At 42.5% G+C, this 26,342-nt stretch overlaps 1 protein-coding gene across 2 annotated transcripts; it reads left to right on the top strand.

Annotated features, from left to right (window-relative positions):
* Positions 1 to 409: 409 nt before the first annotated feature.
* On the top strand, positions 410 to 24,444 carry akap11 (A kinase (PRKA) anchor protein 11). Of its 2 annotated transcripts, XM_005745501.2 has the most exons (12): positions 410 to 731; positions 3,587 to 3,695; positions 4,801 to 4,911; positions 4,997 to 5,050; positions 5,199 to 5,330; positions 6,289 to 6,553; positions 7,738 to 12,097; positions 12,342 to 12,482; positions 15,980 to 16,063; positions 19,487 to 19,533; positions 19,967 to 20,166; positions 23,600 to 24,444. In XM_005745501.2, the coding sequence occupies exons 2-12, from the start codon at positions 3,633 to 3,635 to the stop codon at positions 23,777 to 23,779; spliced, it is 5,637 nt and encodes a 1,878-aa protein (XP_005745558.1). In that variant the 5' UTR covers positions 410 to 731; positions 3,587 to 3,632; the 3' UTR covers positions 23,780 to 24,444. The 2 variants fall into 2 exon arrangements, with proteins under 2 accessions (XP_005745558.1, XP_005745559.1); XM_005745502.2 differs by lacking the exon at positions 15,980 to 16,063.
* The last annotated feature ends 1,898 nt before the right edge of the window (positions 24,445 to 26,342 follow it).

Genomic DNA, 26,342 nt, shown 5'->3' with positions numbered 1-26,342 from the left:
ACTCTTATGATTAGACTTTTCTTTACTGAGATATTCTCTCTTTGTAGTATTGCTGTAGCTCACTTCTACTTTTCTGCTTAAAATTCCTCCTGATATTTATTTTTATCCCAAGAGGCTAAAACCAACAGAAAGACTGTCCAGCTATATTATTGGTGTTGATGTTCACATGATAAGTAAAGGTATCCAGAACGATGAAGGGTGGGTGGTCAAACAAGAAGGCAATGTATATCTATGCCAGGTATATGTCAAAATCGGTTTTCTATGATGATGCATTTTTATTGTTATTGTTGTTGTTTTTAAATAATACTCAGTGTATGTGTGTGTGTGCGCGCCTGTGTTTTCATTGTTCTGTCTTCAGCGGCAGTGCGACACTTATATTTTTTTTTTCGGTGTGCGATTGATTATGCCTCATTCTTGTTTTCATGGGAAGAACGGCAGCACGCAATAGATGGGGATTTCGAGTCAGGTTTAGGAGCTGTCTAAATTAATCTGCAATTTGCCTGAACTCCTCCCGGTGACTTTTGGGCTGTGTTTTGGCGATTGGGAAGAATTGACATAGTTATGGTATTTAATCACAGAGGTCCTAGACACTGCTGTGCTCAGTGTGACTTGAAAGTTCACGTTTTCATTTTGTGGTCGGAAGAGTTCCAAACGGGTGAATCGTTTACGAATCGCGCATCAAACACAGCGGCTACCGTCAGCGCTGCTGGAGTCCGACACTGAGCGAAGAGGTAAAAATGACTTACTAATAGCAATTGCGACGTATATGCTAAACGAAAAATGACCACAAACTGCTGCCGGTTTATCTGGATGTGTCGTATCGCTGTCATTAGCTTGGTGGCTAGGTGCTAGCTGGCGACGTTAAGGTGACAACAGACCGAGCGGACCGCGGCCTGGTTCTGCTGCTAACATAGTGATTGACAGCCTGTCAACTAACAAAGAGGTTTATTTTGCTGTGGTCGACAGTCTTTTTAAGTGTGCCCAAGGTTTGTTGTGTACTCTGTATGTCTATGTATAATGTGCCTTTGCTAGCTAGCTGGTTAGGCGTTTGTGTGTTCTGGCCATGATTTCACAGAGCCTGAGTAGTCGTGAATCAGCCTCAGCATCCACGGTGTGTGGCTCTTCTGCGGCCTGCTGCTGCGGGGGGTACCAGCCCCGCGAACTGTAAATTAGCCAGCTTTCTTCCTCCAAAGCACCCCAATGCTTTTTTACGTCTATTAAAAATCTAGCAGTGTTTACAGGCATTTATTCATCCATAAAGACGACAAGCATGCAGTGTTCAGGGGGAGTTGTCAATGCCAACAAGTCATGTTATGCGAAATGTTTACATGTAAATGGTTCGAATAGCAGTTAACATGCAGATCAAGTTATCATTTTGTTGAAAAGAAATTTTACATAGAAAATGGCAAATGTGTTATTTTGTCTATAAAATAACACATTTGCACGTGTTATTTCGGAACATCACAGTGGTGGCTATTAAAGGAAAAGCCACTGGAACTGAACATTTGCATTGTGCTGTTCCAAAATGTTTTTAAAAAGTCGAGTCCTGACCTAAAACCAACATCGAAACTAAAATAATTAGTGAAAGTTGTGAGAATTATTGAGTTAATGTTTATATAAACTGCATTGTCATATGATTAGCTGTACAGTAGGGCTGTAATTAAATAGTTGTTTTCGTCCTACCTTTTTCTTGTCTTTATATCAATGTATTTGTGTTTTGCACCACATAAAAAGCACAAGTGCAACATTCCTCAGAACAACATTAAAAAACAACTGCATTTCATTTAGATGAAATGAAGTATGTTTAACTACACTGTGAGCAAAAGATGAATAGGTTATTGAGGTAATGCTGAGCCTAAAGCTGTGCAACATTAAGGCTTAATACTTTGACCTGTTTTGTCTACCAATCAAAAAGTAGCTCATTGCGAATAAATTAAATTTGCTGCCCTCCCATTGCAGTATATAAACCTTAATTTCTCTTCCTGCTAAGAGTGGGATAAATAACCCCCCCCCCACACCTGTTTTGTCCTTCTGTGGTCAGAGTTGCACATATTTGTATTGCAGCTGCCATGTCTGAAACGTACTGGCCTCCACGTGATTGTCTTTTTGCAATAATGACAGATATTGGAGAACAAAAAGTCAGTTTATCTCTAACCATAGTGGTACCTGTGCCTCACTAGAAACTGGTGTCAGATCTCACAGTGAGCTGTGAGTTTTCTTCTCTCCCTGTCTCTGTTTATCCACCCTTCCGGCCACCCACACTCACCCTCAGAATTTGGCCCACATCAGATCCCAACCAAACAAGATGTTGGACTACATATAGACTACATAGCCCTCCACAGGTTGGCTTTGTTTTTTGGGGGGGGGTTTTCCCCCCTGCCACCCATTTTAGATCATCAGCTCCCCCCACCAGACAATCCTCTCGCTGGCTTGACTTAGCTTCATAATTTTTGTTTTTTGTTTTGTCCAAACATTGATAATTGACTTTTATGAATCAGCCCTGGAGGATTTGTGTAAGCCTAAACTTAGTTACCCTTAATTGTAGTTTTTCCTGTAACATGACTAATGCTGAATCCATTTCGCATTATGTGACCACGCTGGTTGCATAAGGTGGTGATGTAGGCCTCCTGAGTCGATTCTCACAAACTGTACCACTGAATGACAAGTCTGTGAGCTAAACATGAAACATAAACAGATTAACAATCTACTTATGCAAATTAGTCACCGCCATAATATACATCACTGTGGCTGCTTTTGTTGTGAGTGAAGTGGGGTGTGCTGCATAGTTGATTTTTAGGCAGCAGTAGCTGCGAAGCTAGGAGGTCCTGGATCACCAGAGGAAGCCTGTGGCATGCACTCTACCCCTCTGGTTCTCAGGATGCAGGATGGGCTGATCAGTAGGACCGCCTGCCTGCGTCTAGACTCAACTAGCCACTTTGGCCCGTACCTCAAAGGAGAGGCTTGGATTTCTTGGGAAACTTTTCCTTCTTGTACACTGTAAATATTTTGCTTCCATCACTCGCGCTCTCATGCTGCTTACCAAATGTGGTCGTCCTGCTCTAAGCGCATACACCCCTCTGTTCTTTTGCCTTGCTGTTTGATCTTTGATGCAGGCCTGGCTGTTTAAAGAATAGCAAAGAGAAAGAAAAGAAGCATTGCCAGTACAATACAATAGCTTAGCTTCACAAGCAGGGTAAGTCTAGGTAAGTCCTGCTTTGAGGCACTTGATTCATGTTAGTGGAACGATCATCTTCACAGCCCACTGACTTTGTTGCATCATGCTTCTTATTTTGGCATCTGTATTTATGTGCAACACTAGATAGGGACATAGCTTCTTGCTAATAACACTGAGACTGTCATTGCTTTGTCATGTGATTGTTGCTGTGGTCAGGGGGGTGGGAAAGTTGAGTGGAATGTAGGCGCACCAGAGAGATCACACTGAGCTGCTCTCTTTTACTTGCAGAGGATTGTAGATTAAAATAGAAAAAGACTTAGCTGTGGTATTCAAAGTGACAATAGAAGTCGTTAAAGAAGTTGAACTTCACACTTTAACATATTTTTTATCCACTTTTCTTACTCCTTATAGGTGAAAGGCCAGCCGGCCAACCAGCCACGTACAGCTAGCTGTCACTATGGATGCCTGTGCCCGTATTCGAGGAGTCCCAATCAGGTCCAGATCCTCAGTGCGGAAAGAGGTCTGTCTGTCAGGATGTATTTGCATTTAATTTTGCACACATGTGCAGTACACTCAGGGCTCCACCCAATGAATTGCCCAGTGGCAGAAAGGTATGTTGAACAAGTTGGTGGGCTGGGAGTTTCACGGTGCTGAGTTCAACTGTGAACCAAACCAGCTGACTTGCCGCTATCAAGTTGTTTTTCTTGCAGTCAAGAATTAGTTGCACATTAAAGGAGTTTGATGAAGGCTATGACCTTTCAAACATTGCAACTCTCTCTCACAGTTCAAAGATATGCGGGGCGTTAAGTTAATTGATGATTCCTGTGTGTGATTGTAAGTGTGAACAGTTGTCAGCCGCGTAAGTTTTGGCCCCCCAACAGTCTGCCGACCTCTCCAGAGCATACCCTGCCTCTTGTTCTATGACAGCTGGGAGGAGTCAGCATGGCACAGTATTTATTCCACTAAAATGTATTTAAAGTTTTGTTTTTTAAGTATGCTGAGGATTAAGATTATTAATATATACATCTACTAAGAAATTACATGATATACTTAAAGATTCAGCTGCTTAGTAGTCTATTAAGTAATGAATAAATGAACTGCTTTAATGTTACTAGTAAAAGTTTTGCCTCCTGGCCTTGGAGATCACTGCCAGTAAGATGCCTGCTTGGTAAGTGTTCACTTTTTCTTAGCTTCAAGTCGGTGTGATGGTTGAGGAATGAAGACACAAGTATAAATACAAACAACAATGCTATGTAGACTCCACTGGATTTCAGTACAAAACTCAGTAACTATATGTTGCGCTTTTTAAAAGAATTTTGTTGCAAAGATATTTAATTTCCTCTCTTATCCCCGCTTGATTTTCATTGTAGTTTCTAATGCAGTTAATTCATTTTCATTTGAAAATGCACAGTCCTGTAGAACCTTATCAGGCATTTTAAAATAATGGGATTGCTTAGGATCTGCGCGTGTACGAGAAGGCAGATGCACACAGTCAAGTTCTTTTTTTTGCATTCCTCGGTGCACGGTGCAGAGATGAATAAAAGTATACTCACTGAGGCCGTAGGCCAGTGTGTACTTCTATTTAAAACAAACAAACAAAAAAAAAGCTGCATGTCTGTTTGCAGACTGTGCGAGACAGTGGGGCGCAGAATGTGAAGAGCCTCTTCAGGAATAAAAAGGAGCTCTGTGGCATTGGTTTAGAGCTGCCAGCAAGAGACGCCACCAGGCTGACAGAGGTATGTCACACAAACGCACCAGTGAAGGTCAGCCATGTTTAAACACATGACACATCAATATTGACCATCAGCTGTGCTTTTTCAGATTCACTTTGTGTGTCTGCCTGATGTAAGTGAAGGAGAAGATGTCACCCAGCAGGTACAACATGTTAGTTATGGACAGTAGGTCATACTTTGATGGTAGAGGACACAAAACTCAAAAACTAAATCTCTGAGTTCTATCCTGGTCTTTTAGTTACCACTTTGGCCTTCAAACTGGGGTGATTCTGAGTGTTCTTGTCCACCAGGCTCTGTCTTCTCTGTCAGGGGGGCTGTGTGAGCTTCTCAGGTCCCTCCACGTCCACAGCATTAAGAACGATGAAGTCCTGCTGCTCAAAGACTCTCGCAGGCTGCCAGAGCACAAGGATGCCGGACCTCAGGTATGTGAATGACCGTTTTTGTGTTAAATGAATTTGTTTTGTCAGCATGTCAAACAAAGCAGAAGTGATTGGAGAGAATAGCAGGAAATAAGAGTGGGTAAGTGTACAGCACTTACTGCCTATCCCAGTAAGTACAGTTGATTGGAAAAGGAGCTCTCTAAACTGACGACAGACACTTTCTCTTGTTTAACATTCTGGTGTTGTATCTTTTTAAATGCATAAAATTTTTGTTTTAGCCTCTCATTCTGGTCTTTAAAAATGTATTGACTAAAAGAGTACTGCAGTGCTTCACTATGCTTATTCAGACCCCAGCTTAGCTGCATTCCTTTTGCTGTCCTCGGGATGTGTTGGGATCTGAATTTATATGTGTAGGGTTAATGATACTTGAAACATGTCCAAACACAGTAAATGTTTAATTTTAAGAAGATGTATTTTTAACAACTGCTAATCCAGTTCTAGCAGTTGTTGATTAAATGTTTTCCCACATGAGGGCTATGTAAGCAGATGTATGAGTCTCTCTCACGCTTCCAAAGAAACACAGGTGTGGGATAGGCTGACAGAGAAGTTGCTTTTGCAGCCGCCACTTTCCTGTTCCTGTGTGCCATGTTTGGGTTCACACAGACCCTGCAGCTCATTCTGTGGCTCTCTCGCCCCAGCTTTGTGAATTAAAGAGTGGGCTAGCACTAAAGGATTTTTGCGTTCTGCATATGCATCAATTTGCAATCAGGACACAGACATAACAATATACTTCCAGCCATCTCCCTCCTCCTGTGAGATAAAAAAAAAAATGCCCATGTGAATTTAATTTACAAAAGCGATTGCTTTGACTGTCTGTCTGCTTGCTGGGTAAAAATGATTTTCTTCAAATGAGCTGAAAAATCACCAGCCAAACCATGCTGTCAGCAATTTTCATTTCCCCCTTATTCCCCTTTCTCATGCCATTTTCCTCTTCCTCCAGTATTGGTTAAAGACAGTGTGTGTGCTGAGGAATAGTTTCAGCACCAACGTTTACCCTCAAGCCAGTGTTCCAACTTTGGTGGGCCTGCTGGGGTGCTACATGGCAGGTCTCCGCTATACGCTGGAGCTTCAGGCTCTTCAGAGGGGCGCAGCTGAGCCCAACCAGCCAGACGAAGACGACACCAACCAGTCGGTCTCATCAATCGAGGATGACTTTGTCACAGCCCTAGAACATCTGGAGGAGGACGACACAGCAGACAATACCTGTAGGTTTAGCAGCCAATGCTTATTGGCATTTAGTGGCCTCTGGTTTTTGAGTCATGTGCAGAAAAGGATTTCTTTTTATTTTAATGCTCTCATAATGCTTGGTGGTATACCACTTGTAATTTCATGTATAATATAGACATTCCTATATTTTCCAAGTAGCACCAACTGGTAAAAAAAACTCCATAGTTGCGCTTAGTATGGGGAAGAGGAGAGAAGAGAGCAGAGATGCCCCCCCAAAAAAGTGTGACCAAACAAGGACCTGTGTCTGCTTTTTGGAACCTTGTTTGGTGTTTGAGGGGGAATAAAAGCTCTTTTGCAAGTATTTCTGCCTCTGTGGTCGGCTCTCCTCTGAGGAGGACTTTCGCAGCAGGCAGAGATTAGCAGGCCTGACACACACACACACACACACACACACGTCCGCGCGCGCACACACAGACTGAGACTGGCAGGATAGTTGAATACTTGAAAATACTCAAATCTGAAAATACTTGAAGGTTTTTGCCCTCAAACTTTGGAGGAAAAAAGTGACATTATACAGCAAAATGTAAAATACAGTTTGTTTAAAAGCTCTAGTGCCGTGGCAGATATTTCATTTTTGATAATACAGCCTAAGAGTAGATTATTTGTTATTTTGCATATTGTTTTGAAATGTAGGGTTCAAATCAGCCAGAGGTGTGAATGTAAGTGTGGAAGGTTGTCTTTCTCTCCGGATTAGTCCTGCGACAGAGTGGTGACCTGTCCAGGGTGTACCCTGCCTCTCCTTCAGCATTGGTCGGAAATTAATCAAACATATCTTGAGCACAAATTGTGCTCAAGGTCATAGTTATCATTTTTTCTACATTCTCAACACATCTAGCCCTATGGAAAGACTTGCATAGAATTATTAATATTGTGATTTAATGTGAAACAATTAGAATCTTACAAGAATAATGTAATATGTATTTTTTCCATCCGCAGCACTATGCTGTCATAATCTGTGCAAACTTTAATTAAAACGTCTCTAGAATGTAAATGGTTTCAGTTCACTGCTAGATGGCACTAATTAGCTATTTACTAGTTTTACTTGTCTGTTATTTTTCCACAGTGCCATGAGCACTGTGGAAAATCATCTTATAATCCCCTCTTTGCAATTGTTGCATCTAACCACTTTTCTCCTCTTTCTCCTTCATGTCCATCTCCACAGCTGCAGCTCCATTTAGTCATTTTAAAAGGCGTGATGTGGCTTCACAGACAGTCCCAGCCCACAAGAGAAAAAAGGAATTATCAGGCTCCCGCGTTATCATAAGCTCGTCTTCGAAGAAGTATTCAGCCAAACACAGATCTGGTCCTGACGTATCTGTCACAGTGCAGAGGTCATCGGGTGTGGAATCCCAGTGGACTTACTGCAGTCCTGGAGCTCGTCTCCCCTCACCTTTGATTCATGTCAGTGAATCAGAAGAGTCAGACTGTTCCAGCCCCAGCCCTATCATTTTCCTGGATGAAGTGGGCTACCAGAAGAGCCTGCTGGCCAAACTGGACATTCCTCAAGTGCCAGGGGGGCCCAGAGAGCGAGTTGAAGACTCAGATTCCGAAGTTAGTGAGTTTTTTGACAGCTTTGACCAGTTTGATGACCTGGATGAGCTCAACTCTGAGAGCTGTACTCTTACTCTGCCTCTGGATGCGATTAGTGTCCCAGCAGCACAGAAAGAGGCTGATGAATCTGGCATAAGTACATCATCTTTAAAATATGTTTCTAGGGGCTGCTCAACCAAGGGAATGAATCCTCACCGCTTTGATCAGCCCACTCTCCCAGCCAATGTGAAAAAACCCACGCCCCTGAAACCAGGCTCTCCTTACTCAATTCCCTCTGAGGTGCCGGATTCCCCTCGGCCTGTACAGACTCCCTCTGAGGAGAACGGTGGTCCCCTCTTCAGTCCTTTGAGCTCCTCTGCCTTCAGTCCCCTGGTGGACTCCAGCGGGCCACTGGAATACTTCTGGAATACAGAGGCGGATGGACAAGATGACTCTGAGCTACGTAAACCTCAGGATCTCTGTTCTTTGTATAAGACCTACTCAGACTTTGCTAGCAGTCTGTCCAAAGAAATTCTCGGATCTGTCTGTGGCTACCAGTCTGCTGTCGACATCAGTGACAACAAGAATCTCTCCTGTGTCTGCCACAAGGAATTTAAGAACCCTTCAGGATACCTGATGAAACTCTCAGAAATACAGGAGACTGTGACGGTGGCCAAGCTGCAGAAGAAATCCCAGTCTCTGAAAGATGGTATTCAGAGGTTTGCCAGTGACCTTGTGGAAATGAGCTTGGGCAGCGCTTTGCGAGACCTCCAAAAAGGGGTGTCCTCCTGCACCACCACCTTGTGCCACCTAGCTGCTCGACTTACCTCCTCAGTATTTCAAATGGCCTTCCATGAGATTGGCATGCGACGTGCATATGTACTGAAGGAGCGAGCAATCAACGGGCTGGCCACTTTCTTGGTTGGAGAGGCCGTGTCCGCAGCGCTCAAAGAGTTCCTGACTGTGAAGAAGCAGATTTTCCACAGCACTGTATCACGTTTTGCTGCTGATCTGGCTGAAGAGCTTGTTTTTGAAGGTATAATGGAAGTATGTCAGTTCTCCCACCCCTCAACGCCTCTCACCCCAAGTGATTGGTCTTTTGGCCATGGGCAAGAGGAGGAAGAAGAGGAGGAGGTGGTGGTGTCCTCCTATGCTTCAGACCTTTCTGAGTCTGTCATCCAGGAGGCCTTCATAGAGCTCTCTCAGGCAGATGTTGCCTTCACAAGCCAAGCAGCTATAAGTGTGTCTGTGGACAACATCTGTTATGTCAGTGCAGATAACACCTGCACTCATACCTGCAGCACCTTTGCTAACCAGCAGGTTTTAAGTGTAGCGGTCCCAGCGGAGGATGCTTCTTGTACTGTGAAGAAAGCCCTGTTCACTGTATCAGGAATGGCCAGCTGTATTCCTGTGCCCCAAGCAGGGCACGCCCTCTCCAACCTCCAGGATTCCGAGGAGACCACTCAGCAGAGGTCTAGCTTGTCACATACCCCACCGACCAGCCCCAAAAGATCAACTGTGTCATCCTCTGACAATGCCACGTCTCCACTAACAGCCCTTTACAGTCATGGAACTCAGACCTCTCTACCAGCAGGAGAGCCCTCCCAAAAACAGTCTTCATTCCAAAACTTCTCTGGCAACATGGTGGATATGATAGTAACTGAGGCTTGTGAGCTAATAACTGCCTCTAAAATGAAGAAGGGTTTTGGCGACTGTGCTGACTTCCTCACAAAGACAATCAGGAGCCGCAGGGACTCTTACGATGCTCTGGATTCCCCTTCAAAGCAAGGAGTTGTCAGGGAAAGTTTTAGATATGACTATACAGATTCTGGGCATGTTAGGCTAGGTGGCCCTATGGGACAAGAAAATAATCCTCCCATTTCCTTTCAGACAGGCACTCTAAACCAGGGGAGTTACCGATGTGAGCGAGGCCCCAGGACCAGGGGTGTGTCTGAAACGCATCCTGTGATGATGAATACTTTGGAAGTGCCGGGTAATGAGACGGGTGGACAAAGGAGGATATCCGCTACTGTGGATGATTCAGCTCCAAACTCTGGACAGAAGTCTGCTGCGACTCCTGGTACTCCTCCGTCCACCCCCCAGCAGCCCAGTGAGGTGTCCAAGGAGAGACAGATAAAGCAGTTCTCCAAAAAGCTGAAAAGCAAGCTGGCTAAAGAATTTTCCCCTGCAACACCACCTCCAACCCCTCACTATCAGCCTGAGCTGGGCCCGGGACCAAAAGACACCATCCCAGATGCAGACAAGGCAGAGTTTATGCTCAAACTGATGAGATCTCTGTCTGAGGAGGCTGATGGAAATGAGGAAGAAGAGGAGGAAGAACCGGCAGAAGAAGGCGGTGTTGGAGTCATTAACACATGTTCAGAGAGAGGGGGCGGCCGACACACACCCAGCCCGATGTGCGCTCGCGTAATGTCCAACAAGGAAGCTCTCCACTATGCTGAGCGGTTGGCGTGCCACATAGTCTCGATGGCAACAGAGATGGACACCCTAGGAGGGGCGGAAGAGGAGCAGGGAGAGATGAACCAGGGCAGTGAGAAGAGGAGAGACAGTGTGGCTCAGTTTTCAGAGCAGACCCTCAACTCATTGTGGGTGTATGCAGGAGAAGTGGCGGGAGAGGTAATTAGTGATGTGAAGAGGATGGTGAGCTCTGGACAGCAGTGCCCGTATCACAGAGCTCTCAGAAGAAGAAGCTGGGACAGATCTAGCTCCGAATGTTTGCATTACCACCACAGACATCACTCTCAACCCGGTACAGATCAGAGCAGAGACTGGAGGTTAGGAAGGCTGGCTGAGCAGTGGTCCAATGACCTGATTGCCTCGGTCTCCCAGTCTTCCACCTCTGCTTCGAGCACTGTGTCTAGCTCCAGCTCTGGTCTATCCTCTGAGTATCCCAGCTGTGAGAGCGTGACAGATGAGTATGCCGGCTACCTCATTAGGGTGCTGAAAAAGGAAGGGGGGAGTAGGGAGTTAGTCCTGGACCAGTATGCAAGCCGTTTGGCTTATCGTTCTATAAAACTTGGCTTGGCTCACGCCAGTCGTAAAATAAAGCAGAGATCCTCTAGTGCACGTCTTCGCTCCTCTAAGTCTCTGCCAGATGAATGGAAATCGTCTTGTAGTAGTAAAACGTCATCAGCCAAGGATCGAACAGAGATGGATAGAAACACCCAGTGTTGTTGCAGGGACTCTGAAGAGCAGAGTAAGAGGGAGTACATGGATCTAGTCCACTTTGCTGAATCTTTAGCATATAATATCACCTGTGATGTCACACGCAAGCTCCATCTCTCCTCTGTACGGCTGCCAAAGTCTTTCACTGACTCCTGTCTTTATAAAAAATCCAAACTGGAAGACATGGCAGAGAATCTCATCAGGAACTCCTTCTCCTGCCCTCTGTTATCCAAGGAGGGTAAGAGCAAGCACTACCACAGCACAGGGAGTCTCTACGATCAAGGTTACAGTAGCAAGGTGATGCAAGTCATTGAGCATTATGCCAGGAAAATAGTGGATGACACGCTGAAGATAAGCGTGGCTTCAGTTGGCCATTCATCACGGGAGTACCAAGACCATGACAGACACACTCACACACAGAGGTTGTCTGAGGGCCCAGTTCTGGTCCGGACAATGGGGGAGAGGCCATGTTGTTGCTGTCAAGTCCAGGAGTGTCCATACTGCAGCAAGCACAGCAGGCACCACTACCAACCTGTGCTGCAGAGGAGGAAAAGGGGAGGAGACTGTCAAGCAAGAGTGCTCTCTAGTCTGGAGATTCCAAAAATCCACATCGACCTGGACCACAGGGTGGCATTTGCAGAGGAGATGGTGTCCATGGCAATGGATACAGCAAAGCGCGAGCTGAGCAACACCAGCCTTAATGCTGACAGCGGGATCGGCCATGATGGCACCAGCTACGCCGAGAGCCTCACTGCTGAGATCATGACATCAGCCCTGTCCAACATATGCCAGGCTGCCCTTACCAGGTACACACTTCCCAGTTCACATCAGGAAGAGTGTTTGTTTGCCCCGAAATTCATTCCATGCATACGTTTAATCAATGGCCAGGCCATAAACATGTGTTGTAACCTATAATCAGCTTTGTTTCACTTCTTTTGACAAACATTTTAATGTTTTATTTTCCCAGTTTTACTGCACTGACATGTGACTATTTGCATTGTTATTGAGGCTTTTTTTCCTTTCTCTCTCCTTTGGTTTCTTTGTATTTAGTGCTTCAGGTAGGGAAACCACTGAGTCCACTGTGTCCCAGCAGCTGAGTGTTGGAGATGACAGCCTGGGAAGCTGGTCTAACCTGAGCTTTGAAGATGAGCACCCAGATGATAACAGCAGCTTCCTCCACCTCAGCGACAGGTAAACACACCTAACTTTATATCTATCACCTCTAGAGCACAGTCCAACTTGGTGCTTTAAAATATACGTTAGAATGGGGTCTGAGAACATTTGTAGTGCATTCCTTATTATACACTTATTTATGCACAGCTTTTTAACCAGAATTTGAAAGAAAGAATCAGATTGTGATTCATGGAGTGGACACACACACTAACATATAAAGATTTTTTCCTTTGGATGATTTTTAGCTTCAAGCTTTTGTTTGTGGCAATAAAACATCTACCTAAGGCACTTTCACTAAAACATCTGAAGGATCCTTGAGAGTAAATAAACTACATACGGGGGCGCTCCCCTTGAGAATTAAAGGTTTGGTTGTTTTTTTTTTTTCCTGTTTTGCATTCACACCCACAATAGGAACTCTAATGTCACATAAGAACCAGCTGGTGGTTGGGTTAGCAACTATAGCAACCACAACAAGTCTGAGAACAAAGTGATCATAGCTGTGTGTCGTGGGTTTCATGATTAGCTTAGTTGGAAAGCAGACATGCAGATTTTGACTTTATGGTTGAAATCACCCAGTTTGTGCTCCTTGAGGTGACATTGCCAGTAACTGTCTTTGTGTGTTGTTATACCTTGAATGTGTAATGACACAGAAGTCTCTGCAGCTCCCAATAACCCTCATGATCACCACCAGATCCCAGACTAATAGATCCTTTGTGCCTGTTTTAACATATGCCAGTGGCACAGTGGTTAGCACAGTTGCCTCACAGCAAAAATGTCCTAAGCTCAATTCCATCATCAGGTTGGAGTCTTTCTGTGTGTGATGCATGTTGTAGGATAGGCTGGATAGGCTCCAGCCCCCCTGCGGCCCTGTAAAGGATAAGCGGAACCACAAGCAGAAGCAATCAAGAAAAGAGAAACAGAAAAGAACTTGATAGAGACCAAATTATGCTTTATAAACTGCTTACTGTATTATGGGAAATCTCCCAGTAGTCTGATACTATAGAAGCATAACTAAGGGGTGGTTCAGGGTTCCTTGATCCTGTAAGCATTAAAAAGGAACATTTTAAGCCCATTTTTCAAAGCTGAGGGTCTGTCTCCAGACTTTGTCAAAAATTCCCTTTTTTGATAGAAGGTAAACGAGGCGCGACAAAATGCGACGCACAGCACATTCTAGGAACTTTGATTGTTGCTGGTTGCCGATACACTGAAAACATCATTATTTCTCAGATGGTGTAATGTTCAGTACCAATTATTTTGTATATGATTTAACCCACATTTAATTACCTAACGTTAAATGGAAGAGGTTTACTACTCAGAATAAATGCTAATATTAATATGGGAGAAAAACCCCCCAAAAATTAGTAGACAGTGGAGCTCTTTAATGGTTTATTATTGCATTTCACTGTTTAGCTAACAAAACTGAAATGGTGCAAGCATCATCCTGAGAAGTTTCCGACAGGTAAGCTGAAATAAACCTTGCTGTACAAACATGAACATAAATACTTATTTATTTTTCATGTTCCAAACTCTGCACCATGGCCAAGACTAAAGAGCTTTCCAATGATGTCAAGGACAAGATTGTGGGCCTACACAAGGCTGGAATGAGCAACAACTGTGACTCACTAACACTAACTGACCTTACTGCTCCAGGGTGCCGGCGTTTTAGTGCTGTCGTGGAAGGAAAGCACCGGTTTGCACAATCTGCATTGAACTTTGTTTTCTGTGGAATGCTTTCAAAATGTTTAAAATCTCAGTTTCTATTTTCTTCAGTCCTCCTGTTTTGCTGTTTGTGCTACATTCTTCTTCAGTATTGTCTAGTCTTGGCAGACGATATAGGCAATACTGCCCCCACAGTTTCCTGTAGTGTATTGCAGTTACAACACATTTATTAGCATATGAAACTGTTAACAATAAAATTCCACGTCAAATAATTTTTATAGTCGTTGCAGCTCTGCTTGGTACAGACTGATACTGCATGTCTTGTATGCAGTATCAGTCTACATGTGGGTATGCAGTAAAATGTTTTTTCATGTTTTTGTGACAGCTGCTACCATTTCTTTTGTCACAGCAAGTAGTATCCTTTTTTTCATCAGGTTATCTATCATATGTTTCTGTATTTAGTTGTTTCAGAATGGACAGTCTGTTAATGTCCAAGCAGAAGACATTGAATGTAATCTATTGTTCTTAATTGGTTTGGGTTCAGAATTTAAAGCCTGAGGTTATACTTTGATCATACTGTGTCACTTTATGTTTTTGGGGGTTTTTTTGGAGGGTTTTTTGCTCCCGTTGGAGCCATTTTAGGAGTCTTTTCTGCAGTTCATTGTAGATGTAAGGTTTCCCAAAGACAGTGCAGATTGTATGTTTTTCCAAAATCATTTAAACTTGACTGCCAGAGTGCAAGTTTTCTCTGATTTATGTTGCATTATATGTGAGGGCTAAAGGATAAGTATTTTAGATTACTGTCTATGTTACCAAGTTCTAAGTAGTTGTAGGCATGACCGATTTGGTCTTCTTGTCTTGGATGGACATGACCTATGTTTGTGTGTGTCAATTTACAAAAGAAAAAAAAAGTGAGTGAGTCTGATAAAGTCTCTGGGAAATGGGCTGTTGACAGTTCTGGCAGGGGTTGATATCTCTATGGAAGCAAACCTGACAATGGGTTTGTTCCCAACATGCTAAAAGAGCATATTGTGTTAGCATTAAGTTATTTTGGCCATCAGGGCAAAGTTAATGTGTCATAATATTTTCTAAAGGTGTGTCTTTAAGTGCTCACCTCTCTTCAAGTGCTGTTTCTACTGGAACAAAGTCCACCATGTGTAATTCATAAGACATTTCAAAGGCCTGCTGCTACTATTTCCGCTCAGCAGATGAAATAACGGGGGGAAAATTCCTTTATGAGTTTAGCGAGACAGAGATCAGGCTGACTGACTAGATGAATCACCTCTCAGTATGCCATTCAGACCACACCTGCCGCTGAGGTAATGCAGATTAATAGAGGTATTTTTAGATATCAGAAACATCTCTCCCTTTTAGTTAGGCTATAGCATGCCACAGTATGCAGGTTCCAGCCAGCAAGGCTAATCATTCACTAATTATAGCGAGAGTGTATGTTGTTATGCTTCTGTTGCCAGCTGGTTGTCCCGCTGGAAGCCACATGATTAACGAGATTATGTGAGAACAAAAATGTAATGATCTCACATTTCAGGACTTTAGCAACAAATGGGCCCAGTCAACATTAAAGCTGATTCAGGGAGGTGTACAGTGGAAAAAACCTGCATCATTTGAAGAATCCTCCTCTGTTTTTTCAACCTCACCTGACATTTAAAGGATTACCAGAAATGGTCATCCACCTCCGTGTTGTTTATTGACGATACATGACAGTAAGCTCTTATAGCAAATGTGATGAAACTGCTTATTACATCCTGATCTTTTGTTGCATTTTGGTAGCTCTCTGTGTTAGCCACTTACTGTGTCAGTGTTACAGCGGTGTGTTACCTGCCTTCTGTGTCCTGCAGTAATGGGAATAGCAGTAGCTGGAGCAGTCTGGGCCTGGAGGGGGAGGCGTGTGAAGAGCACTTGTCATTCTCCCCCTCTGACAGGTTGGTCAGCACCCGATTGGCATGGCTATCCTTGGAAAAGAAATGCACACAAGACATGGGGGTTTACCTAGAATGTGACAAAGAATGAACTGAATTTGCTATGAAAGCACCACAAAGTACTGAAGTATGTGATAGATCCACCAGTGGAAAATCTTTCTTCATCATATGAAAATGATTTAAACTGCCACTCTACAATATTCTGATTTATACTTTGTCTCATACTAGGAACCACCAGCCCCCTAACATGACCATACTTGAGCTTTAAACATTAATAGGCTTGACATGGCAAATGCTTGTTGATGCTAATCTTAGCATGCAATGTGTTGCTTAAGTTTTGTTGGTTCTGCATTGCTTGCATGCAATTTTTTGTCTTTGTGGGAAATATGTAGTGTTATTATTTTGTCCATGTTGTATTACCTCTGAACAGCCAACCAGTCCCTGAAGAACAACGTGGAGGGTTATTTTTCATTTAATTTCATAGTTTTAGAAACTATAATATATTAACTTTCAAATTAAGTGTCTTGCATGCATTATGACCGGGCATCCATTTTCCCCCCCACTTATCTAAAGTCTAGTCACAGAGCAGGTTTCCTTTTGGAAAATCCCGAGATAGACCCAAGCTAGTGAATTCTAGATATACCCTGTGGTCTCCTCCTACTTGGGTGTCCCTGGAAAACCTCTAAGTTAAGCCTCAAGGCACCTTGATCAAATACCCAAAACACCTCACCTGCCTTAAGCATTGGGAGTACTCTGGGCTCCTTCTGGATGTCCAAGCTCCTCAGCCAGTCTTTTCGCCAAGCCTAAACTCATTTTTCTTGCTTCTTTCCTAACATTATTTTTTCAGTGACCACCCAGAGCTCATGATTGTAAGTGAGAGTTAAAATGTAGATCAAAAGCTCTGTGGCTGGTGCGCCAGTTTACCTGTTTCTCTCACACCCCACATACTTTTTTTTCTTGTGAACAAAATCCGAAGATACCCAACCTTTTTAGACTAGGGCGGGGTCTCTCCCCAAACTTTGAGGTAGCAATCTGTCTTACTTTGTGTTTTGCCGTTTCATGAATGTAAGTGATTCATGAAACTGTAAGGATATGTAAAATAGTTGGAAATGTCATACAAAGGGAAACCTAAAGCTAATCTTAAACAGGTAGTAGACATGGTGGATGTTTAGAGGTGGCTGCATATATCAGTCTTGCAGCTGTTGCAACTAGAGATGGCACGATACCACTTTTTTATGTCTGATACCAATATCATAAATTTGGATATCAGCCGATACCAATATGAATCCGATAGTGTTTTTTAATCAACAAAACTGTTTTTTTTTTAAATATTTTGTATATAAGTTCATACTCAAGTTAAAAAAAACAACAAAAAACCCCACAAAAATACAGTATGCACCCAAAATATTTCATAGTTCAGCAATACTGATCAGTCTAATAAACTTAAATCTACTCCATCCTCCCTATTCTGGTATTTTAAAGAGTAAGCACCCTAACTAATAGGGTTCTAAAACTCCCAGCAAAAAAAATTAATAAATAAGGAACCACCCTCCACCACATGATGCTTAATTGACGTAATCAACTTCAATTTGATGCAGTGTGGAAAAAAATGCAAAGATGTATTGCCATGTACTACCCAACTGACAGTACTACCAATCATTTATTTAGTCTTCCTTTCTCAGGCTGATGAATGGATTTTCTTTCAGCTTGTTTAGCAGCTTCAACTCAAAATGTGCTTTTAGAAAATTCCAGTATCATTTCAGCTCTAGGTGCTACCACTGAACGGCTGTATTGAAAATCTAAAAAGCTAACACATTCAGTTGTCCTTTTATAAGATATTATTTGACCGGATATATTAACATAGCCGGTCTGTTTGATATTTGAGACCTCTGAGAACAGAGTATCTCTGCATCTTGTCATTCCCTTATTAGTCCATGATCAGAGCTGGCAATAAATATTCACAGGTTTGTGCATTTTGATAGTCATAACATCAACTAAAGCCTGATGGCTTCCAAGATTATATCAAAAGTGCAACAGATTTTTCAATATGAAACATGTCAAAACTTTTAGTTAAACAAAGGTGTTACAGGTCAGAAAAAAGAAGAAAGGATAACTTAAAGCTATTCTGAATCCACATTGATGTGTCTTGCTGATTAAAGCAGAGCACAAGGTTGACTTACAGATTTGCATTTTGTATTAGTTCTTATATTAGCAATTGTGCTTTTACTTTGATTTTGGTTAGTGTAGTTTTCATCAGCTTACAGTGGTGTAAAATGTATAATATATTGTAATTTCTTCTGTCTAGAAATAATATGTTTATAGTAACAGAATATAATGTCAGTATATAATGACTAGCATTCATAAAATATTTAATAAGTTTCCGTACTGTTTTAGTGGTAATAAATCCCAAGACGATTATTGGTTAATAATTTCTTTGTGATCTAATTAATATTCAGTTGCGTGTTAATAATAATAAACTACTAAAAGTATTTTTTTAAATTCAGTTTATTAACATTATAGAGTTTTGTTTTAATAATAAGCTATTTTTATATATGTTGCTCACACCCACAGTTACTTGATGTTGAGCGTAGTAAATAGCAGTTTTGTGGCTACCAACAGGTGGCAGATTTCTCACAGAGTCACATTTTGTGGTTTAGTTCTTTTTAAAGAATTCAAGAGATGTTAAAATGGAGGGAAAAAGGTTTGATTCATGCATTGTGTGAGTGAAACCTCAAGTAGACAGACACACAAAGATTTTCTAACTAGGAAGTACTCCACACCTATAGGTTTATACTGTTCAGGCACCTCCATTGATGCCCATATATATTTTGAGTGCATAGCTTTATCGCCCTCCTTCTTAGTTCGCCTCCTCTCCCTACTTTTTCAGTGCCGTCGCTCCTTTGCAGTCTCAAACAGTGAAACACCTTAAACGGTTTTCCTTTCTGAAAAGAAAATGATATCCTTATATCCTAACGTGCAGAGCCTGAGTGTCTGTAGCTGTGGGCTGTGTCAACAGGCCTGTGATTAACAACCTTATAAAGTGGTGAAATGACTGTTTACCTGCTGGCACGTCACACAGCAAATATTTGCACAATTGACAGAATGGATATCAAGTAGCTTTTCAGAAGGGAAAAATCAACTTTCACACTGATCAAGATCTCCTCTTCGTCACTGCGCATTAACTGACAAAAGACACCTGATCAGAAAAGTCAATTTACAGGAATTCAGGAAAGATATACGGCATCACCGTGTCTAAGACGTCTTTTGATCAGAATTGCTTTGATTGCAGTGTTTGTGTGCTTTGCTTTTGTCAAAGGCTATTAGCTTTAGTGTGCTTATTGCCATTTCTATATCTTTGCATGCATCCTTGTGTGTCCGACCTGTTCTGTCTTCTTACTACCCTGTGTGGCGTTTCTCATCCAACAGTGACAATACAGAGGACAAGGAGGCTGAGGTCAAAGAGGAATCAAGTGGTAAGCACGTTTTATTGCCTGCAGCATCTTTCTTTCTTTAATGTTTTTAAGTAGACTGTGGCAGTGCTACAGGTTAATGTTTGGAGTTTTTGGGACATCTAATGGAAAAAAAAAAAAATTGTGCTCTTGCTCTTTGCTGTCCGAGACACAGTTGGATTCCAGCTGACTGTGTTAGTCTGTATTGTTGCCGGGGATTTAACCACCCCCACATTCAGCCACACTAATACTCATGCATGCACTCCATCAGTCGCTCTGTCTTCTGTATGTCTCAGACTACAATTGCCTCCACTTAAAGGGGTCCCCTTATTGTGTTTGCTGTGCTATGGAAACCTGGGTTTGAGCAGATCAGGACATAGTGTTCTAAAGAAGGAGCGCTAGAAAACTGAAAAGGTGTGGCTGACGGCTGAGTGAATCTTTTTTCTCTGTGCTGCAGGGACACTCTGTGTGGACAGGACTCAAGTGCAAACTCCCAGGACTGTGCTTGTCATAGCAAACTCAGATGTCAGAGATCCTGGGAGTGGCCCTAAGCACGTCACCCTAGACCCCCAGCTCAGGAGCATGCTACAGTGGCTGGCAGCCTCCATGGCCGATATCCCTCAGATCCAGCTAAGTCCTGACAGAGAACTGCAGCAGGTGATTGTGGCTATATTCCTCACAAACAGGTTCCCTCTGTGGTCTTCATTAGTCAGCACTAAAACTCTTTTTAAGCCACGTCATGTCGCTTCAGTGAAAGAAGTCATTCTTTCCGTGATTGTCTGTTTTGAAGGTCAACAATCCTGTAAAGTTCTGTGCTGGTTCCCACCATACTGTGCTTTGCTATGGAGACAAACAGCTGAGAAGCACCAGCTACTGTGACGATTGAGCTGTAGATTTTTCTTTGGAAAAATCACCAGTAATTTCACCAGTTTGTTCCTGTTTTCTGCATTTCAGTAAAGGTCATAGTCATCGCTGTTAACTGACAAAACTTAATGGTATATATTGTTATACAATTTCCAAAGCCTGCACAGCCAGTAAAATTGTGGGGTGATACAGATCCTGATGTTTAAATATGGCCATGTGCAATGTTCATATACTAATTTTACTCTTTTTGCTTTTTTTGTTTTTCTTATTTAAAAACCCTGTTTTTGAACAAAAGCACAATCTCAAACATTTAACACTGTAATATTATAATAATACAGCAAAACATCTGCTACTGGGATGAGATTCTCTTTGCTTTATTTGATGGATTTTGGTCAAATAACGCCAGTGTATGGATATGTGACCTACACATATTAAAATGAGCCCCTTTTCTATTAGTACCTACTCTGATTGACTTGCCACAGTTTTCAGGTTTCCATTAGGTCATAGTACCTGGTACTAAGTAATAAAATAGTACCTTCTCGGCCGGGGTTCCAAGCAACACATACTAAAATGTGACATCGTCAGACTGCATGCCACCGATTGGCCTGGTCATTGGCATCACTCGATGGGTCATGAGAACATAAATCGCTACAAAGAAACAAGTCTGACAAAAAGCCACAGATCGAGCAGCAGATTGATCGTACTCTATTTTAATGGAAAACCAGTCGATCTGAGTCGAGTCGTGGTGAGCCGTGGAGAGTCAATCCGAGTAGATACTAATGGAAAAGGGGCTTAAGTGTGTTTCAACTTGGGAACGGTACAAGCATTCAAGAGTTTCGTGTTTCAGGAGTGTGTTACAATGACTTTTTAGGCATTACATTTACTTTAGTAAACATGATTACATTACATCATGTTTAATTTCAAACCCTTACAATTCTAATTTAACTGTATTATTATTATTATTATTGTTGTTGTTGTTGTTGTTGTTGTTGTTGTTGTTATTGTTATTATTATTATTATTATTATTATTATTATTATTGTTTTATTTTATTTTTTTGAAGCACAGCTCTCTGCTTAGGTTATATTCAGAGAATTTTTGAGTTCCTTTTTTCCCCAGGCAGGAAGAAGTATTAACTAACACCCTTTCACTACTACTTCAGTAGTCAGCTTGTAAGGAAATCCTAAAGATTCTGAAAGTACAGGGTGGGCCATTTATATGGATACACCGTAATAACATGGGAATGGTTGGTGATATTAAAGTCCTGTTTGTGGCACATTAGTATATGTGAGGGGCAAACTCCTCCAGATGGGTGGTGACCATGGTGGCCATTTAGAAGTCGGCCATCTTGGATACAACTTTTATTTTTTCAATAGGAAGAGGGCCATGTGACACATCAAACTTATTGGTAATGTCACAAGAAAAACAATGGTGTACTTGGTTTCAACGTAACTTTATTCTTTCATGAGTTATTTACAAGTTTCTGACCACTTATAAAATGTGTTCAATGTGCTGCCCATTGTGTTGGATTGTCAATGCAACCCTCTTCTCCCACTCTTCACACACTAATAGCAACACCGCAGGAGAAATGCCAGCACAGGCATCCAGTATCCGTAGTTTCAGGTGCTGCACATCTCGTATCTTCACACCATAGACAATTGCCTTCAGATGACCCCAAAGATAAAAATCTAAGGGGGTCAGATCGGGAGACCTTGGGGGCCATTCAACTGGCCCACGACGACCAATCCACTTTCTAGGAAACTGTTCATCTAGGAATGCTCGGACCTGGCACCCATAATGTGGTGGTGCCAGCTTCAGTGCATAAAGAGGGAAACACATCATCATGTAGCAGTTTCAAATATCCAGTGGCCTTGAGGTTTCCATTGATGAAGAATGGACCCACTATCGATGTACCCCATATACCACACCAAACCATCACTTTTGTTGTTCCAACAGTCTCGGAGGGATCCATTCAATGTGGGTTAGTGTCAGACCAATAGCGGTGTTTTGTTTGTTAACTTCACCATTCACATAAAAGTTTGCCTCATCACTGAACTGTTTTGCCCATTCTGCAAATTCTGTGCGCCAATCTGGGTCATCCTCGCTGAGATGCTGCAGTAGCTGGAGTTTGTAAGGGTGCCATTTGTGAGTAGCTAATATCCGCCGAAGGGATGTTCGATTAATGCCACTCTCCAGTGACATGCAGCGAGTGCTACGCTGTGGGCTCCTGCTGAATGAAGCTAGGACAGCCACTGATGTTTCTTCATTAGTGACAGTTTTCCTGCGTCCACATTTTGGCAAATCCAACACTGAACCAGTTTCACGAAACTTAGCAAGCAGTTTGCTAACTGTAGCATGGGAGATGGGTGGTCTCGTAGGGTGTCTTGCATTGAAATCTGCTGCAATGACCCGGTTACTGCGTTCACCAGATATCAACACAATTTCGATCCGCTCCTCACGTGTTAACCTCTTCGACATGTCAATGGCTGTGAACAAAGAGAAACTTGTAAATAACTCATAAAAGAATAACGTTACGTTGAAACCAAGCACACCATTGTTTTTCTTGTGACATTACCAATAAGTTTGATGTGTCACATGGCCCTCTTCCTATTGAAAAAAAACAAAAAACAAAAGTTGTATCCAAGACTTCTAAATGGCCACCATGGTCACCACCCATCTTGAGGAGTTTGCCCCCTCACATATACTAATGTGCCATAAACAGGACTTTAATATTGCCAACCATTCCCATTTTATTATGGTGTATCCATATAAATGGCCCACCCTGTAGAATGGAAGGCAGAGCCTTCAGTTGTCAGGCCTCCCATGAAACCAGGTCCCAGTTTAGATTTAGGACACAGAGTCCCTCTCTACAAACCCAGCTTACTGTGGTTCAGGTGACCCTGAACATCCCCCTTAGTTGTGCTGCAGTAGGCTTGGGCTGCTTGGGGACTTCCCATGCTGCGCTCAGCAATTCTCCTTCAATCCCCACATTTCACACTCTGTTTTTATGCCACTATTGCATCTCATTAACTTTTATTTACTCTCTCCTGTAAGTTCTGTTTTGTTCAGTTTGTTGCTCGCTATCTCTCCTTTTTCCTGTCACTCCACAAAATGAGGGAGTTCTTCCTCCCTCACATTGCCAAGCATTTGCTCTTTCTAATATTATGAAGTCTTTTCAATACAAGATAAATGCCTTGAGATTACTGTATAATCAATGTGTCCTTTCAGCTCCCAGTGGTAGTCCAGAGGCTTCGAGAGAGGAAGTGGAAGGTGGGTGAGCTGCTGCACATGCTGCTGCGCTACTGTGATGTGAGCCACAGTCAGCCCGAGGCCAGAGAAGAGGCACTTGAGGCCAGCAAAGAACCTCACTGCATCTCCCTCTTCCAGTGGCTTCTGGAGCGCACCTAAGGCCTCTGCTTTTTTCCCTCCTTGCTCTCCTCTCATTATTTCCAAACAGGGCTTTGCAACCTCTGTGAGCCCCATAAATCTGAACTCCCTCTCACAAATGTGGGCAGCACGTGTGTTGCATTGCGTGTTGCGTGTATGGCATGCCATCTTTTCCCGTTGTTTTTTTTGTTTTTTTTTTGGTTTTTTTTTCCTCCTCCCCAGTTTCTGTTTTGTTGCTGCAGTTTCATCAGTTATCAGGCCTGTATGTGTAACCTGTGTTGATTTAATGAGGTGTCTCCTTTGCTCGCCTACACTCTTGAATCGAAGGCCTCACACCTTGCTGTGCTTAAGCTACAATAAGTGGGGGAAGACCCACCCGGTGTGTTTCCAGAGGGAGATGCAGTGTGTTGGGAGAAAAGACAGACTGGGAATCCCCACAGCTGCTGGGTGGATGATGTCATCACACCCACACCTCACCTCTCTGGTGGTATTTCCACATGTTGAGAGACCAACTGTACACGCGCACATATGCACACACAAACACATTTTGATTATTAGAACCAATTCAAGAGAAAAATTTGCATTTCCTGCAAAAATGCTGTGTGGATGCTGTAACGCTAAAGCTGTCTGCTGAAAATAGCTGAAAAAGATGAAAAGTTGCAAAAATTGTATGGTGGTGAAGAAACTGAAAATTCTGCTGAAAACAGCTGAAGAAGTAGAAATCTTTGCTGAAAAGAGGTGAACTGTTGCCATGAGCAGGATTCAAACCTGGCCCTCCTGGCCTCAAGGCGGCTACTCATCTCACTGACCCAAACTCGTTCTCACAAAAAAGAGATGGAGAAACTGACAATTCTGCTAAAATGAGCAGAAGATGCTGAGATTTGTGCTGATAAGAGGTGAAAAGGCTGAAAATTCTGCTGAAAATAGGTGAATGAGCAGAATTTCTGCTGAAAATAGTTTTTTTTTCTGAAAACAGCTGAAAAAGTTGGGATTTGTGCTGAAAGGGGGTGAAGAAGATAAAATTTCTGTTGAAAAGAGTTAAAAATGTTTAACTGTTAACTGAAAGAATTGTTGCCATTAGCAAGATTTGAACCCAGGCCTCCCAGTCTGAGGACTGGGTGGATGGGATGCTTTACAGCATCCACACAAATATATGAACACAATTCCGTTACTGTCTTGATCCACTAGAGTTGTGCTGCAGTAAATACATTTAGCTTTTCTCTAAATGATTCACTACGCTGCCATACAGAGAGGTTGATAAAACTCTGTTAAGCCCACCTCTTTAGTTTAATGAACTGTGCCGTCATTTTTGCAATGATGATCATGAGCAAATTTATTTGGCCACAGAATAAATAAGAGTTTTACCTAATACTGTAACCCTGCTTCTTCTAGTAGCAATCTACTTGGTTGTCATACTTAGTAAAATATTAAAGAGGAGAATGAGTCATAGTGAGGATTTATTAAAAAAGAAAAGAAAAAATAATCTTTGTATGTATGTACAAGGATTATTTTTCTATTTCTTTTTATAGATGTAAATATAAATATGCCTTATTTTTTTGAAGGTAGAGTATCTAATCCAACATGAAATGCTGCTTTTACTTGTGGAGGAAATGGTCACTTTGGCTTACCGCTACTAAGCCGGGTGACTGATCACCCTCTGCAGTTCAGTAGTTAATTGCGTATGGCGGTCAGCTGTGTCAGTGGCCCTCGTCCAGTCTTGGGGAAGATCCAGTGACGCAGATAGCAGATCGTTGAGTAATTAAAGACACCGGCTCTGTCTGCACGTCGTAAAACCGCAGGCTAGCAACATCTGCGTAGCTCAGGCCTGGACTCACACATTCTGTCACCCACACTCCACAGTCACCTCGAGGAGTCGACGAGTATGAATACCACAACTTCCGTACAGTAACCTGCCCCCCTACCCCCACCTCATCGGTGCAACACACACACACCCTCATTACTCACCAGCCCCCACATGCACAGCACTACCAGCTACTTGCTGAGAAGCACTTTTTTTTTTTTTCTTCCCCCCCCCCTTTTTGGACTTAGCCTGAGGAGAGACTGGGCGTTTCCTATCCCTCCTCTGTGGACCTAAAATCAATCTACAAATTAATGGGATACATTTGGATGTTTGTATTTATTTATTGTTGTTGTTGTTGTTGTTGTTGTTGTTGTTTGTTTGGTTTTTTTTTGTTATGTTCTGTTTTTCCCCTAATGAGGGACTGAAGGATGACATGATGCTGCAAGGTCGTCAAATTTAAGTTTGAAACACTGTAATATACCACAGTCTCACATGTATTATTATAAAACTACGTGTTGTCGGTGGTGTTCGCCTGCATGGCTCAATCTAACTTTTAAAGCTTAACATTGTTACTCTCCTCCTTGTGCTGGCCTACAGTAATGGTGCAGCAGTGATTCATGTGTGTCCACACTGCCTCACAGTATGCTAGAGGCCTCTGCAGATGCCTTCTTTGTTCCTGCTTAAATCTCTAGGCTGCCATATGGTCATATAATCTTAAAGGTGTTTGTTCTGTATGAATTGTTTACACATTACAATATTAATAGAAGAAAAAAAACAATGGAA

The sequence above is a fragment of the Pundamilia nyererei genome, unplaced genomic scaffold (assembly GCF_000239375.1).
Source record: "Pundamilia nyererei isolate P.nyererei 1_Seehausen unplaced genomic scaffold, PunNye1.0 scaffold00160, whole genome shotgun sequence".
Taxonomy (NCBI): domain Eukaryota; kingdom Metazoa; phylum Chordata; class Actinopteri; order Cichliformes; family Cichlidae; genus Pundamilia; species Pundamilia nyererei.
The sequence above is the reverse complement of the archived record's forward strand: the minus strand, read 5'-3'. Positions and strand labels throughout refer to the sequence as shown.